Genomic DNA, 17,153 nt, shown 5'->3' on the forward strand with positions numbered 1-17,153 from the left:
TAAATTTAGTTTAACATCATATAACTTACATTTACAAATATTCAATAAAATTATTATGACTCACATGTAACTTTTCAATAAAAATACAATTTTTTCTACAATTTTTTTAAAACAAATTGTAAATCGTTTTATACAATTTTTGTAAATAGAATTACAAAGCTTCTCACATATTTTTTTTTGAATAAAATTATACAAATCATTTAAAGATATAACTATCTAAATTCTTCATATAGCTACAAATTTACTTGTGATAATAACTATCAAATTAACTATTTACTATAATAGTTTCTTACCCTTTTTTTTCATATTATTCAATATCAAATTTTGAAAAATCCCGCATAAAAATCAATAGTTATCTAGTTATGTTATTAGATAATGAGTTGTATATTCTTTTTAATGTTGTATATTATGACGACTATAATTTCTGTGTATATAAATTGCAAAGTTTTCTTATTAATGAATATGATATATGCAATTCATAAGTGTTTTTCTCAATCGTATGTTAATTTAAATTTAAATACATTTGAGTCTTTATCTTTTCCCTAAAGTCCATTTTGTCTTTATCTTTTAAATCATTTATCTTGGTCACTATCAAAATCTGAGCCAACATTGTAGTATTCAATTTTAAATAACTTAGTCAATTATAATTATTAAATTTATCAACATAGAATTGGAGCCAGGTGTTCGTCAATAGACACTTGTATTGTGTAATTCACTTCTGAAACTTATCTCATTAAATTTATGAAAATGAAAATGAAATAACTCAATCAATATTACTATTAAATTTATCTACATGAACATTTATATTATTAAATCAGTATCTGGGGTCTACATTCATGTTTTTTATTTTTAAAACAATTTTTTAGAACTTTTAACTAATTCAAAACGCAACATCTACATGAAAACTAAATTTTTGTTGGGTTTTACCAGTTTTTACACAGTTAGTTAGTTTGTTAGTTTCTACGTATATAATTAGTTTTTTCTTTTCTAAACTCTATATAAATCATGTTTGACCACAGTACAGTAAATATCAAAAAGTTTTATCTGTTTCTTTCTCTCTCTGTTTTCGCTTTTCTCGTTTCGTATCTCTTGGTTTATCAAGATGATAGCCATCATAAAACTCCAATATGGTATCAGGAGCGTTTGCTTCCGCTAAAACCAGGTCTCCCTCTTTGCTTCTTTTTTCGTCTTTCCAAATCTTTCTTTTGTTTTTTCTTGATGGCATCAGAAAACACAGCCCCGACAGACGAATCCCAGAATCCTTCGAGTTCTTTCTACCTGCATCCTGGTGAAAACTCAGGAGCAACGTTGGTCAATATTCAGCTTGATGAGGCTAATTACCATGCTTGGAGTCGCGCCATGAAACGTGCCCTGATCTCCAAGAATAAACACAAATTCCTTGACGGTAGTGTCAAAACTCCAACCCATGGAACCATCCTCCATGATGTCTGGGAAAGATGTAACATGATGGTGATATCATGGCTTACGCGTGCCATGAATACTTAGATCGCCCAAAGCATTGTGTATATTGAAAACGCAAAAGATTTATGGGATGATTTGCGCGAACGATTTTCCAAGGGAGACCACTTCAGGATCTCTGATCTTCTTCAAGAACTACATTCAACCAAACAGGGAGAAAGATCTGTCACAGATTTTTTCACGAATCTCAAGGCGTTGTGGGAAGAACTTGAGTCTCTCAGACCAACACCAAGCTGCACTTGTAAGGTTAAGTGTGAATGTGACTTCATCAAAACTGTTATCAAGCACAAAGAATTCAAGTACATCATGTGTTTTCTAAAAGGGCTAAATGACGTCTATGGTACTGTGAAGACACAAATTCTGCTAATAGAGCCATTGCCAGGTATAAACCGTGTCTTCTCTCTTGTTATGCAACAAGAACGACAACTAATTGGGAACACCATAGAAAGCAGTAAGATCTTGGTGGCTGCAGCGAACACTGAGGATCAAAGAAATTCCAAGAATCATGTGAATTGGAAGGGACAAGGACAAGGACGAGGCAAAAACAGGAGTCAGAATAATGGCAAACAATGCAGCTATTGCCACAAACTATACCACACCATAGATGAGTGTTATGCTAAGCACGGTTATCCCCCTTGGTACAAGACCAAAGGTGAAAAGGTGGTTAACAACACTATTGTTGAAAAAGACGAAACTGTGATTAAACAACATGATCAACGACCAAGCAAGGAAAGTAGTATTTTCTCAGATGAACAAATGCTTCAGATATGAAAATGATCCAAGACGCCAAAGGTGATGTTTCTCACAAAGTTAACAATCTGATGTCTGATTCTACTGGTGAGAAGGTTTCAAATGGTAAGAACAGAAACATTATATGGATTCTAGATACCGGAGCAACTGACCATGTTACCTTTGATGTTTCTAATTTTGTAGTTTTTAGAAAAATAAGACCTACGTGTATTAAACTGCCAAATGGGTCAGATATATTTGCACACTATGATGGGACTGTTCAACTATTTGATAACTTTTTCTTGCATAATGTGTTTCTTGTACCTGAGTTTGCATTCAATCTTATTTCTGTGCAAAAGATTGTTAGATCCCACAACTGGAAACTAATTTTTTCCTCTGAGTTGTGTCAGATCCAAGATGCCCGTTCTTTGAAGATGATTGGAGAAGCTAAGCTCCAAGAAGGATTGTACCTGCTGCAATTGTCAGCCACAAAGAAGATTGTAAATTCCTTCTCCAGCATCACTGAGGGACATCATGATAACTCGAAGAATCAAGATGGAGGAATTTGGCACAAAAGGCTGGGACATCCCTCAGATAAAGTTCTACATCTTGTCAGTAAACGTTTTCCTTATATTGTTTTTAGTGAAACCAAACCTTGTGATGTATGTCATTTTTCAAAGCAGACTAGGCTTTCCTTTAATAATAGTAGCTCGTATTCTAAGCATGTTTTTGATTTGATACATGTTGACATTTGGGGGCCCTATGGCACCACCTCTATACATGGACATAGATTCTTTCTGACTATAGTGGATGACCACAGCAGGTTTTGTTGGGTGTTCTTAATGAAAACGAAAGCTGAAACTAGGGATGCTTTAAAAAAGTTTGTGATCATGATTAACACTCAATTTCACAAGAAAATTAAAATCATACGTTCTGATAATGGAAGTGAGTTTATGTGTAGAGACTTGTATGATAATCTTGGTATAATTCATCAAACCAGCTGCATAGAAACCCCCCAACAAAATTCTATTGTAGAAAGAAAGCATAGGCATATTCTGGAAGTTAGTAGAAGCCTTATTTTTCAATCTAACATTCCTATGATTTTTTGGTCCTATGCTGTTATGCAAGCTGTTTTTTTAATAAACCGTTTACCAACTAAAGTCTTGAAAGAAAAAACCCCTTATGAGTTAGTATATGAGATCACTCCAAATTTAAATGATGTTAAGGTGTTTGGATCCTTGTGTTTTGCCTTTAGCTTGCAAAGAAATAGGTCTAAATTCGACACAAGAGCTAGAAAATGTGTGTTCTTAGGTTACCAGAGTGGAACCAAAGGATATGTTGTGCTGGACATTAAAAGCAGAGAAATTTTTGTTTTCAGAGATGTTGGTTTTTATGAAAAGGTGTTTCCTTATGCCAACCATATTAATCCTGTTTTGCAAACAAATAATACTTGTCAAATATCAGATTTTAATCCTTTTTTTGATTTTGTCAATTACAATGCTGGAAATGTGCAAACTGAACACAATCATTCACACACTGAATCTCAAATTGAAAACGTTACTGATTCTTTGAGACGCTCTTCTCGAAATAGAAGAGCACCTAGTTTTTTACAAGACTATCATTGCCAACTTAGCTCTTATACAAACAAAAACAGTAAAAATATCCTTTATCCTATATCTTCATGTCTCAGCTACAGTAAACTTTCTTCTTCGCACTTGAAATATGTTCTTGCTATGTCCACCAATAGAGAGCCATCTTCTTACAGTGAAGCTGTCAATTTTCCCGAATGGAGGAAGGCCATGACAGAAGAAATTAGAGCCCTTGAACAAAATGAGACTTGGGATATTGTTGATCCACCTTGAGACAAAAAACCCATAGGCTACAGATGGGTTTATAAGGTAAAATATAATGCTAATGGTGAGGTAGAACGCTACAAAGCAAGGTTGGTAGCCAAGGGTTACACTCAACTGGAGGGCATCGACTATTTGGATACTTTTTTCCCTGTAGCAAAGTTAACCACCATCAGATTCCTTCTTGCCATTGCCTCTGCCCAAAATTGGTTTTTGAAACAATTGGATGTGAACAACGCATTTCTCCATGGAGATCTAGATGAAGAAGTTTATATGCTTCCTTCACCAGGGTGTGCTGATATTGAAAGCGGGCAAGTCTGCAGATTGAAGAAATCCCTGTATGGCTTAAAGCAAGCCAGCAGGCAATGGTTTGCGAAGCTCTCATCTCACCTTAAAGCCTTTGGTTTTTCTCAATCTGCATATGATCATTCATTGTTTGTAAAAATATTTGGGACTAACATCACTGTTCTTTTAGTGTACGTTGATGATATTATCCTTGCAGGAAATCATCTCTCTAATATTGAACAAATCACGCAATCCCTGAATGACACCTTTAAAGTCAAAAATTTGGGAAATTTGAAATATTTTCTCGGGCTGGAGATTGCTAGATCAAGTGAGGGAATCCATGTCTCACAAAGGAAATATGCGTTAGACATCTTAGCTGATAGTGGTCTCCTTGCTTCAAAGGCTTGTGCTACCCCTATTACCAAAGAAACTAAAGGTTTGTTCGAAGGAGGAGTTCCTCTTAAAGACATCACCCCATATCAAAGATTGATTGGGCGACTTCTTTACCTAACAAACACCAGGCCTGATATCAGATATGTTGTACAGTTCCTAAGTCAATTCATCCAATCCCCCACAGAAGAACACCTCGCAGCTGCCCATCGTGTCCTTCGTTACATTAAAGCAGCACCTGGACAGGGTCTCTTCTTCCCCAGCAACTCAACTTTACAAATAAAGGGCTTTTGTGACTCTGACTGGGCAACTTGTCCCAACACACGTTGATCTACAACTGGATTATGCGTCTTCCTTGGTTCATCATTAATAAGTTGGAAATCGAAAAAACAATCCACCATCTCAAGGTCTTCATCAGAAGCAGAGTACCGGGCCCTTGCCACTCTCACTTGTGAGATTCAGTGGCTGAAATACTTGTTGGATGAACTGCATATTAAACCAAAAGAGTCTGTTGTGGTATACTGTGACAACCAATCAGCACGTCATATTGCTTTGAATCCCATTTTTCACGAACGAACGAAACATATCGAAATAGATTGTCACGTCGTCCATGAGAAGGTTCAGGCCAAACTCTTCCAGCTCCTACCTATAACTTCCACGCATCAAGTCGCTGATGTCTTCACAAAGGCACTTGATCCAGGCATCTTCAAAAGTGTTGTGTCTAAGCTCGGATTTCTTGATATTCACTCCTGAGCTTATGGGGGCGTGTTGGGTTTTACCAGTTTTTACACAGTTAGTTAGTTTGTTAGTTTCTACGTATATAATTAGTTTTTTCTTTTCTAAACTCTATATAAACCATGTTTGACCACAGTACAGTAAATATCAGAAAGTTTTATCTGTTTCTTTCTCTCTCTCTGCTTTCGCTTTTCTCGTTTTGTATCTCTTGGTTTATCAAGATGATAGCCATCATAAAACTCCAACCAAAAACGCCATGAACATGATAGCAGGGTATATGAAGAGAGACGTAGTAGTGACGGTTCACAATCTGTTAATTATTCTAACAGTGTGAAAATGACCAAATTAAATAAAATTGACGAATATTAGGATTAAATTGAAAAAAAAAATTAAAAGTATGACCAAATTGAAAAAACCGAATGAAAACTAGGACCAATTCATTATTTAAGCATTTTCTTTTTAATATTTTATTCCAATTTTACTAGTAGTGTCACTATGTCATTTATTGATGACTTTATTTGTGTGTAAAATGTCTTACATTTGAATGTATGTTTTATATACTATTAATTTAAATTTATGTTTTAACTTTTATTTAGTTGGTCATTAACTTATACTCAGTTGCATGCTTAAATATTATTTGTTTTTTTTAGCAATTTAATTTGGATCCCATTTAAAAACTAATAAAATAACTTCTTTTTTTAAATATTCGCAAGGCTTAAATAGTTATTTGGTCCTAGTTTTGGTCCACTTTTCTCAATTTAGTCTTAGTTTAGGATTTGTTTTCAATGTGATCCTAAATTTCATTCAATCGAATCCTTTTTCTTAACGTCGTCAAACTCGTTAACAGAACAATTGTGATGTGGTGCAGTTTTCATTGACATGCTGCCACATCAGCCATCATCTTCAACCTTTCATCCTTTCTCCCACAAACTAGAAATCCTAGGTAGTTTTTGCACTTGCACCATTGATGCACCCATGTCTTCTCTACGCCACAACTAGTTGGCGTTAGTTGGAGCTTCATCAGAGATCCCATCAAGACACCACTTACAACTAAACGATAATCTTCGTCATCAACGCAAGACAATAGCGACCACGTTCACCACACACTCGCTTGAAACAGATCGAATAACGGGCACCCAAAAGCAAAACCCTAAATCGCGTGAACCTTCATCGCAATGCGTAGAGACTAGTTCAACCCACCACCACATCGTGAAACTTCCGCCTTCTGCATCTTCAACCATTGTGAGACCATCTCGTGCCACAACTCATCACAAAGTCAGCTACAAAACGAAGGGCGATGTAGTTCAGAGTTCACGAACCAGAAAACACAAGGAACACACATATCGAAAACCAACACTCGAGAGCTTGTCGGAAAACAAAAGTCGAACATCAACGTTCTCTTTGATGGAAGCGAGTGCGCATTGCACACAATGGACAACCTCCTTAGATCTTCAATGGAAGCAAATCCCCAAATCCAAATCAAACCCTAAACCCAAAAATGTCACGTTAGTGAACAATGCACCACGTTACAGGAACAATCCACTATATATATTGTTTTGTTAATGATTTTAATGGTGTTAAAAAAATAAACTTGATTGAACTAAATTTAAGACCACATTAAAAACAAATCCTAAACTAGGATCAAATTAAAAAAATTGACTAAAATTAAGACCAAATGACTATTTAAACCTTTAAAAAAAAGTTAAGCGTAGATTAAAAAATCATCTCCAAATATTTATTATGCGGGTATTCGAGTGATAACAAGACAAGTAATATCTTTTCTTTTTCAAAAAATAAAAACATTCTCAAAAAGCAAAAAAAAACCGTGTTCCTATCATCATTTTCACATTCCGTGTGTCCCTCTCAATACACACTACAATATTTTGGTATTTTAAACGAACTTGGCTGAATCTTCTCCACAGTTCAACACACCGCACCACCTCTCAACACCACCACACCGCCTCTCAACACCACCGCACGGCCTCACTTCTGTGCGCCTCCCTCCTTGCACCATCATACCGCCTCACTTTTGTGCGTCTCCTCCCTCTCAACATCACCGTCTCACTTCTGTTCATCTTCCTCTCAATGAAGTTCTTGAATAGTGAATAAAGGTTAGTATGTTTCACACTCTGAGGTATGCAATTTAGGGTTTTCCTCCTGTTTTGGTTAATTTTTTTAAATTGATTTTGTTACTTTTCGTTTTGTATCTATAATTTGGGGTTTGGGTTTTATTTTGTTATCTGGGTAAGATTTGGTGATTTGGTATACAATTTATGGTATACAAAGTGCAGAGTTTGTTTATGGCAAGGGGTTTCTCTGCCTGGTTCAATGTTTCAGTGCAGTAAGGAAAGTGTCTTTTCTGCCTATTTCTATGTTGCTCCCGTATTCATGCTTGGTTCTGTTTTAGAGAAAGTGTTATTCATGCAGTAAGAGAAAAGCATGATACACTGTAATCACAATCAGTGTAATGCGTTGTTCCCCAGTAGCTTGGTTGCAAATTTGTGATTCACGTAAAAATCATTCTTTGTGAAAGTAGTATAGCAGGACAAACACATTCCCCTGCCCCAAATTGATTGCCATGAACTCTCTTCTGGTTGGTTGCAAACAATTCTCACAATCAAGTACAAGTCTGCAATGGTGTGTTTTGTCACTATTATTCAAAAATAAGGCGTGACATAAATTTGGAATAGGTGTTTCGTATAGGTTTCACAAATTGAGGATTCCGAGCAAGTAGGATAAACAACAGAAGGGAGGTTGAAGTAATTTATTTATAATTAATAAAGAACTCCCTGACAGAAGAATGCTGTTGTAAATTGATTTTGTGTGCACTCTTTGTACTTTTCCAATAAGGGATAGCAATAGATTTATCAAGGCTACTAATAATCAATGCAAAAGCCCATGGTTTGGACTTGAGAAAATGGATGTAGGGAGGTCAATTTTAAAAGTACAACACCAGGAAACATAAAGGCACAATAGAGATTGTATCAACCTTATTAATACCTAAGAGAATGAAGATCAAGATGAATATGAGTTCCATCTGACAAACTTTACACAGATCATTAACATTAAAAGATTGATGAAATATTACAAACATGAGTCTGGCAGCCATTCTAATTAGATAAAAAAGAGGAACGATTACAAAATGTTCTGTATGCCTTCAGTAGAATCTCATGAAATTACAGATGGTCAGATGTCAACAATAGGATTACACTCATGATAAACATGCTTTTGTGTCAGCTATCCTCTAAACCACCTCAAATAGAAAAAAAAAATTACAAACTGATTATGTCTAACATGGTACTAATATAGATATGATTGTCAAGCACACTGCCCAGGCTGGATAGAATTCAAGGTTGTGTTTGCTATGCAAAACAATGGGCAATTTATAAGACATTAGCTCATCATAATTGCTAATATAGATAACCACCGTATACCATAATAGACTAATAGTAGATAAATATCCATATCTACAACTCTAGAAGTACAAGATGATGCACACATGAATCAACAATTACCAAAATAAGTAATCTGCAATGTTATCGAAAGACGCACATACATTGAGCTAAGCCAGCGTAACTCAGATACACTTTGATGATGTGATTTTTCCAAATCTGCCGAACCTTAAAAAAAAAAAGCAAATAGGCTCAACGGTCCAGTTAACAATATTCAAGGTCATACATGATATATATTCTGTGCAAGCCGCAGCATTGTAGTATTTAATATGTAGAGTATACTACAGACTTTTTATGAGCCTTCCTTTTGTCCAGACTCCAGATACTCTAAATGCATCATAGTTTGTTAAGTAAAAAGGTTTCAAGGGAACTAAGGTGTGTATAATTTAAACAGACTTTTAACAATAGTTTTAAACTTACAGGGTTGGTACAGAATGCCAGAATTTTCAAGAAGTTCATGCCTATGCCACTTCAATAAAGATACTGTTAAGTAACTAAAACTTAAATGAATCCTAATAAAGAAACAAATGCATCCTGATGTTAACTCGATTCTATATCAGTATGAAAATAATTATCATATAAATACATAGATAAGAATAAAGTATAAAGTAAAAAAACTCACATTTACTGCCAATAGGGAAACAAATAAACCCAATTAAAATTTGGGACACGTGATGGCTGAAGAAAAATAAGTGAATTGTAAGTACCAACATGTACACATCTAACGTATGTATTTGAGATCTCATCAAGATTCACCCTTGAGCATTTAGATTTCACCTCCTCTTCAACAAGTGGAAATGGACCCTGTCATTGAATTAAAAAAAGAAGTCATAAAAGGGTATGAAGAAATTGAGAGAAAATAAATCAATAAAAATATTTAAAACATCATTATCAGAAAATACGAAAAGAGAACAGTACCTAGAAGACAATAATACAGAACTGAGAAAGAGAAGAGAATAGGATTTTTATAAACTGCAAAATGGTTTCTTGCACTACCTTTTGAAGTACATATTTAGTGTTTATACAAACGTAGTAGCTTACTTTGCTGACCGGACTATAGGTCTAACTAAGTGGCAGCTCAGCATAACTGACTTCAGTAAGTTAGTTACAACAAATGCTGGCAAAGAACCTATAATACTAAGCGTTTACAACAGCTAGCTTTGCTATTATCATACCTATATATTTATATGTACATGATTATATTCTTCTTTGAGATAATCCCATATGGCTTTGGATGACTTTAGAGACATGATTCGAGTGAAAATTGTTGGTGAAACTGCAGCAAAGAGACATGCCTTTGCCTTAGCTTTACTGATTTTTTTGTCCTTGTGACTCTTGATTTGAGCCATTGTTGGATTGCCAGGTAGTGCAGGAATTTCATAGTCCTCTTCAATTGCCTCCCCATAGATCTAGAGCCTCTAGGTAGGGTTCCATTTGTGCTGCCCACATTTGATAATTTTCGCCACTGAAAACTGGTGGTGCTATTGCTGAGAAACTTGAATCTCCTTCCATTCTTTCAGATTGTTCTATGATACCAATTGTTAGTAATTTTTCTGTGAAAGTCAAAGGTATTTCTCATTCAACACATTACAGAAAACATTACAATGTTAAAGGCTACAAAAGAAACATAACTGCACACACTTCCCACACAACATAACTGTCCGCAAATAAAAAACTGACAGAAAAACAAACTGAGATAAAAAACTGTTTGTGAAATTGAAAAACACTTCTCTAACATTAACTGTTATTGAGACGCCTTGCAAGTGATAGACCTCACAGAACAATTTTGCTATTACTTATTTAACCCTTTTAGAGGTTATTCCATCATTCTTCATCTATTTCAATTTTATTCATAAGTATGTAGTTTACTTTTCATTATTTCGTTCATGTGTATTCTATCTCAATTTTATATGGTAGAATACTTCAATTCTATTATATACATCTTATTTTTTTTTAAATAAATTCATAGTTCTTTACTTATTTTTAATCACATGTTTTTCTAGTGATTGAATTTTTTTTCTTTAATATTCTCATAAGATTAGTTTATGATTTGAAACAATCAAGAGATTCAACTCTTAACACATCTATATAACACATATAACACATCTATGTATCATATGTGTTATTCTTCCCAAGCTTCGTAGCATCCCATTGAGTTAGTACCTCTAATAGTAAACTATTGAAATTGGGTATATTGATGGAAAATTAGCTTCGAAGAAAAAACATAAAGTATACAGGTACGATGAAAAGAAAAAAAAAAAAGATCTTGAAGGAATTTTTTATGATTAATGACAAAACAAAATGCAAGTTTATACAAAAATTATAGGTATAATTAATGATTTAGTGTCCTAATTTTTGGTTTAGTTCAATTTGGTCCCTTTATTATTGGTTGGTTCAAGTTAGTCCCCCAATTATTAGAAAGGATTCAATTTGGTCATCTCCATTAAGTTGGAGTTAACACCGTGTCCGTACAGGACATGTGTCAAGCGGTAAATTTTAATTTTTTTTTTAATTTTTAATTTTATATTTCTAGATATTTATAAGCTGCCACGTGTCAGGTTGTCATGTTACGTGGTAGCATGACACATGACAGTGGTAATAGTTATTTTCAATTTAGTTTCCTATTTAAATTTTTGGTTCAATTTAGTATCTATATTTCTTAAATCAATCCAATTTTGTCCTCCCAATTTGAGACCAAATTAGTAAATAAACTTAATTATAAAACTTATATATACATGTTAAAATAAGTTTTTTGAATTTATACATCAAATCATTATACCTAAATATTCAAATTATTTTATTTTTTACAAGTGTAAAAAATTTCAAGTGTAAAAAAGTACAAAGGTAAAAATGTAAAAAATAGACTAATTTGAGTGTTTAGGTGGGATGATTTGATGTATATATTCAAAAAAATTATTGTAATATGTATATATAAATTGTAATTAAGCTTATTTAATAATTTGGTCTCAAATTTGAGAGGCCAAAATTCAGTTGTTTTAAAAAATAGGAGTACTAAATTGAATTAAAAATTTAAGTAGGGGACTAAATTGAAAACAACTATTACCATTGACATGTGTCAAGATGGTAAACTGTCACGTGGGACAACGATAACCTAACACGTGGTAATTTATAAATTTTTAGAAAAAAAATTAAAAATTTCAGGATTTGACACGTGTCTTGTACGGACAGTGTTCATTCCAACTTAACGGAGAGGACAAAATTGAACATTTTTAAATAATTGGGGGACTAAATTGAACAAACCAATAATAAGGGTACATTTTAAAATACTCTGGGGACTAAATTGAACAAACCAAAAAATTAGGGGACTAAATCAGTAATTATACCAAAATTATATATATGAGAGAGTGGATTGGAAAACGAACTGAAAATGAATAAACACAGATGTGTTTGTGCAATTAGAAAAGGCAACAGCAACACCCAAAACGGATAGAAACTTGCAAGAGAGAAACAGTGAACCACGGAATTGTTACCCAGGTTTGTTCTGCATAAGAATTCGTCTAGAAGCAAACAAATCCGCCGTCGTTTATTACCTTTTTCTAGTTTTTATCTTAGCTCGCTGTGTTATAAACTCGTGAGTTTACATAAGGTTGAGCGAGTTTGCTCCAGTTTTCACAAACCTACTAGAAAACGATTCTACTTATGAATTAACTAGGTTTCAAGTGTGTGGGAACGTAAAGTTGTTCGATTTTCTACGTTCTAGCCCACCTTGCTCACAGTCTTATATCTTTCTGCGTTGTTTTCTGTTCTTCCTATTATTTCATACGCAATACAAACATTGTGTAGGTGCAGGAGTAAGGTTTCTTCGAATTTTTGAACGGGCACGGTCACAATCTTAATCCCCTCAATCTTCCTGACTTTTCTGACGACTAAGGCAAAATTTAGGGAAACGATGGGAGGTATTTCAAAGTTGTTACTGATTTTTATGTTATCTTTTTGCTCTGCTCTATTTTCCTTTCCCTTGATTTTCTTACGCTTTAAGTGTTCGTAGGGACACAAACTGAGAGAGAAGAGAAGGTGTCTTTGGAGCTCAGTGAAGAAATTCTTCAGAGTATGGAAGTAGGAATGGCCTTCAAAGACTATGTAAGCAATTCTACCATTACGTTTTCTGTTCTTATTTTAGATTAGGGCAGTGTTTCTAATGTTTTGGGATTTGGCAACCTCAAATTTGTTTTTCATTGTATTCTTTTCTTTAATTTTGTGTGCATATGTTTTTCAGAATGGTAGAATTAGTTCCTTGGACTTTCACAGGGCATCCAGTTATCTAGTAACTGCTAGTGATGATGAATCCATTCGACTGTATGAGGTTACCAGTGGAACGTAAGCCCCATTTTATCTGTTGCTCTAATTATATAGACAATTGAATGAATGATTAGAGAAAATCTTTTTATCCTAAAGTTTATTGTCATTGTTGCATCCTCATATCGATTTACATCTCTAGTATGATTTAAGAAGATTGCATCATTATTTGATTTGATGTGACAAATACTTTCAACAGATTGGGTTTATTAACATTTATAAATGACATAAGATGTAATTTCACAACTACAAATTGTTCAATCATTTACAGCTAAATTGTTAACATTGACTATGGAGCAAATATAGAGCTTAATGGTCATGTTATTGATTCTTTGAAATTTCTTGCCATCCTTCCGTTTGTGTAACTAATCTACATGTGGGCATCAACACATTTTCCATCAGTTGTTTGAAGACAATTAATAGCAAAAAGTATGGGGTTGACCTGGTTTGCTTCACATCTCATCCTACAACTGTTATATACTCTTCGAAAAATGGTTGGGATGGTGTGTTTCTTACTTGCTTTCCTCTTCAATAAACTTGGCATCGGCAGTAAATTTTGTATACTCATTATAAAATTTTTCCATCAATCCAGAATCTTTGCGGCTTCTATCGTTGCATGATAACAAGTATTTGAGATATTTCAAAGGTCACCATGACAGGTTTGGTATCTGACATTTTGTAATATATTCATTTAAATTTCATATCATATGATACAATACTCATGTTCATTCCATTTGATTGTTCTAAAAGAATATCAGTTATTTGCCAGGGTTGTGTCGCTAAGCTTGTGCTCTCGGAAAGACTGCTTTATATCTGGTTCTCTAGATCGAACTGTTTTACTATGGGATCAAAGGGCTGAAAAGTGCCAGGTAGTGTCATGTGCATGCTGTTACTTGCTTATTTTATGTCTTTTTGTTTATTATACATCATATAACTTTATAGGGGCTTCTTACATTAAAAATAAATAGGGACTGTTACGTGTACAAGGAAGGCCTGCTATATCATATGACGATCAAGGACTTGTCTTTGCAGTTGCCTTTGGAGGATTTATAAGAATGTTTGATGCTCGCAAGTATGAAAAGGTTTGCAAATTCAAAATGAGAGTATGAATATGTATAAAGCTTGGCTTTGTCTGTTAATTGTGACACACAGTTATAATCTAATATGGTGAATTTCACTTGCTACAGGGTCCCTTTGAGATATTTTCCGTTGGGGGAGATATGTCTGATGCAAATGTTGTGAAATTTAGTAATGATGGGAGTCTCATTCTTTTAACAACGGCAGATGGGCATATTCATGTGCTTGATTCATTTCGCGGCACACTCGTCAGTATCTTTCCTTGTTTCACTTAATTTATAGTGCTTTGAATTGAAAGGTTTTGTGTGTGATTTTTTTTCTCATTACATTTACATAGTTATCCACATATAATGTCACGCCTGTCTCATGCAACTCCACATTAGAAGCTTCTTTCAGCCCCGAGGGAATGTTTGTAATATCTGGTAAGCATTTTCAGATCATTCCAAGAACTTGTGATCATTATTCATTTGGTATACTCATTATTCGCACATTTAAATCTTTATTACACTGTTTGTTTTTGCCTGAAATAGTGTTTTGGAAGGAAGATTTGGATTGAATATGATTATATTAAAATGTATGCATCATGGTGTGGTTTTTCTGTCTTGTATTCTCAATTTTTTTCCTATTTGTGTGATCCTGTTGGTTGCTGCTTACTGCGTGTGTAGGTTTGTTATGCTTAATTTGATAGTTTTACACTTGGATCCTTTGACAGGTTCTGGGGATGGAAGCATCTATGCATGGAGTGTTCGAAGTGGCAAAGAAGTATGATAAGCTATATTCTTTCTTTTTCATAGCTATTTTCTGTACATATTTTTGTTTGGATAGTAATTTAATAACTGTTAATATAGTTTTTCTCCTATCAGGAGGATATGCTTCCAACTCATCTATCATGTTATTCCTGTTTCATTTTTCAGAATGTTCTACCATTTGATTGTGAATACAGTAATTTATTTCCTATTTGCAAACTGATAATAACAGAATATACTATTTTGAAGCCTGGCAAGTTGTGTGAAATTTGAACTTTTTATGATATGTTTGGATTGCAGTTAGAAAAATTGAGTTTGATTGAATGAAACAGAAAGTCTCATTCAACGAAAAAGCTTTATGGTATTGCTTTGAAAGCAACCCACATTTGGTGCTCAATGAAACAATTTTTTTTGTCAAACATCATTACGTGACTTTCAATGCAAAGTAAACTTGGGTTTGGACTTCCAAACGTTAAACCAAATACATACTTAATTATGCATAAAGCGGTTATGCATGAAAAAAGCTTCTAAATTCTACTTCGGGTAACATAGTATTTTCCCTTTGTGAATTTAAGTACGAATAGGACTTACCATTCCAATGTTAATTCTTTTTTGCCTTGTCTAGGTTGCAAGTTGGAGGAGTGCAACTTCTGATACTGGACCGCCTGTAATAAAGTGGGCTCCTGGAAGTCTAATGTTTGCTACTGGATCATCTGAATTGTCATTCTGGATTCCAGATTTGTCTAAGTTGGGATCCTACGTTGGAAGAAAGTAGAAACAATGCATGGTAAAATTGTTTGCCCATCAACCCACTGAAAGGTAATATTTTTTTACTACCACAGTGACAAGTTTTGTCATGGTTTGTAAATATTCTTCTCTGAAGAGCAACGGGTATTTCAATGACCCTCTTAATCTGTACACGTTAAAATATTTAAATGTATATACCTTCTTTCTGTCAACATGCTTGCTATAGATGTTCATTTGGTGCCCCTGCCAATCAAGATTTTAACCTGTCTTGGGAAGCTCTTGGCAAAAAAAAAAAACTGTCCTTGTGAATGGTTGAATTCTGGTTTTGTTTTCAAATTTGACATGCATACTTGAGGTAGGGAATTAACCATTGAATTTTTTTCCTTGCTGAATTGGGGCATGAGTTCCCTTCTTGCCTTTCTTCCATATGGCTATGATACTTTTCCACTTTTAGAAATATGTTGACCAATTTTTATGGGGGCTTCACCCCAAAATTAGTTATTGCATAACTGTACTTCTGCTGGCAGCAACCAGTAGATGAGGGATTGTTGTGTTTTGCAGATATGAGAGAATATGAGGAATCTTCTTGGTCGTAGTTGTTACCTAAGGAAAATATAAACTGCTTGATTATATCTTTATGCAATGGAAGTTAATGAAGTGTCATGCCAGTCTGTTGAACCATTCCACTTGATGACTCAGTTCAGATTGGAGACAGAACTTATGGCATAGACGAAAATCCCCTTTCACAGGAGTTATTAATTAACCTATACAACAATATTTTTTGGCCTGCGATTGTTTTAGTTCGATTAGTTTTCACATACAACAGAAATTGATCGACACTTTTTGTTAGGTGAATTTTATTTGAATTAGCCCACCACTATACTCTAATCTTCACCTCTGGGAGGATATTATACTAGAAATCCCATATAGTTAGGCAGCACTACAACGATAATCAGAAAACTTGATAGGTCAAGTGTTGTTACTTCTCTCGAGTAATCACCACTCTTATAATCGTTAGATATTGACTTGACATGACATGTGATTGACATGTTAGGACGAGTTTAAGGATGTGAACAAATGAGAAATCCGATGAATAAAAATCGAAAGAGAAAGAAAATGCAGTGAATGAAAATATGGTGAGAAGAAAAATGAATGTTAGAAATGTTTGGTGTGAAACAAATAGAGAAGATACAACAAAGGAAAATTATAAATTATAAATTATATTTAATTAAAACTTATCAATTAGCTTGCACAGATAATTGGTCGTATTTTTATAGGGTCCTTTATAAATGGATTATCGTTGTATGATAACATATTAGCTGAGTGCTTGAAAAATGAAATGAATA

At 34.2% G+C, this 17,153-nt stretch overlaps 2 protein-coding genes across 5 annotated transcripts; both read left to right on the plus strand.

Moving 5' to 3' along the window:
- The first annotated feature begins 1,218 nt into the window (after positions 1 to 1,218).
- Positions 1,219 to 2,250, plus strand: LOC114175418. The gene is made up of 2 exons (XM_028060184.1): positions 1,219 to 1,459; positions 1,544 to 2,250. Exons 1-2 carry the CDS (start codon positions 1,219 to 1,221, stop codon positions 2,248 to 2,250), a joined length of 948 nt encoding a protein of 315 aa, XP_027915985.1.
- A 5,060-nt stretch (positions 2,251 to 7,310) lies between these two features.
- Positions 7,311 to 16,701, plus strand: LOC114175586 (protein ANTHESIS POMOTING FACTOR 1). 4 transcript variants are annotated; one of them, XM_028060342.1, is made up of 13 exons: positions 7,312 to 7,579; positions 12,725 to 12,837; positions 12,930 to 13,021; positions 13,158 to 13,258; positions 13,640 to 13,740; positions 13,830 to 13,896; positions 14,007 to 14,106; positions 14,206 to 14,319; positions 14,425 to 14,562; positions 14,652 to 14,736; positions 15,027 to 15,076; positions 15,686 to 15,879; positions 16,335 to 16,701. In XM_028060342.1, exons 2-12 carry the CDS (start codon positions 12,831 to 12,833, stop codon positions 15,833 to 15,835), a joined length of 1,005 nt encoding a protein of 334 aa, XP_027916143.1. In that variant the 5' UTR covers positions 7,312 to 7,579; positions 12,725 to 12,830; the 3' UTR covers positions 15,836 to 15,879; positions 16,335 to 16,701. The 4 variants fall into 4 exon arrangements, with proteins under 4 accessions (XP_027916144.1, XP_027916143.1, XP_027916142.1 ...); XM_028060341.1 differs by having other exon boundaries at positions 16,369 to 16,701; XM_028060343.1 differs by lacking the exon at positions 16,335 to 16,701 and having other exon boundaries at positions 7,311 to 7,579; positions 13,640 to 13,731; positions 15,686 to 16,190.
- Positions 16,702 to 17,153: the final 452 nt, after the last annotated feature.

This window comes from Vigna unguiculata, chromosome 3 (assembly GCF_004118075.2).
Source record: "Vigna unguiculata cultivar IT97K-499-35 chromosome 3, ASM411807v1, whole genome shotgun sequence".
In the NCBI taxonomy this organism is placed as follows: domain Eukaryota; kingdom Viridiplantae; phylum Streptophyta; class Magnoliopsida; order Fabales; family Fabaceae; genus Vigna; species Vigna unguiculata.

What these genes read in the sequence shown, in the direction of transcription:
- LOC114175418 (XM_028060184.1), top strand. Translation starts at nt 1,219, where the DNA reads ATGGCATCAGAAAACACAGCCCCGACAGACGAATCCCAGAATCCTTCG. An exon ending in CCATGATGTCTGGGAAAGAT is followed by an intron (nt 1,460 to 1,543) that starts GTAACATGATGG and finishes AAAACGCAAAAG; the next exon opens with ATTTATGGGATGATTTGCGC.
- LOC114175586 (XM_028060342.1), top strand. An exon ending in GAATGGCCTTCAAAGACTAT is followed by an intron (nt 13,022 to 13,157) that starts GTAAGCAATTCT and finishes TATGTTTTTCAG; the next exon opens with AATGGTAGAATTAGTTCCTT. An exon ending in GTGTTCGAAGTGGCAAAGAA is followed by an intron (nt 15,077 to 15,685) that starts GTATGATAAGCT and finishes TGCCTTGTCTAG; the next exon opens with GTTGCAAGTTGGAGGAGTGC.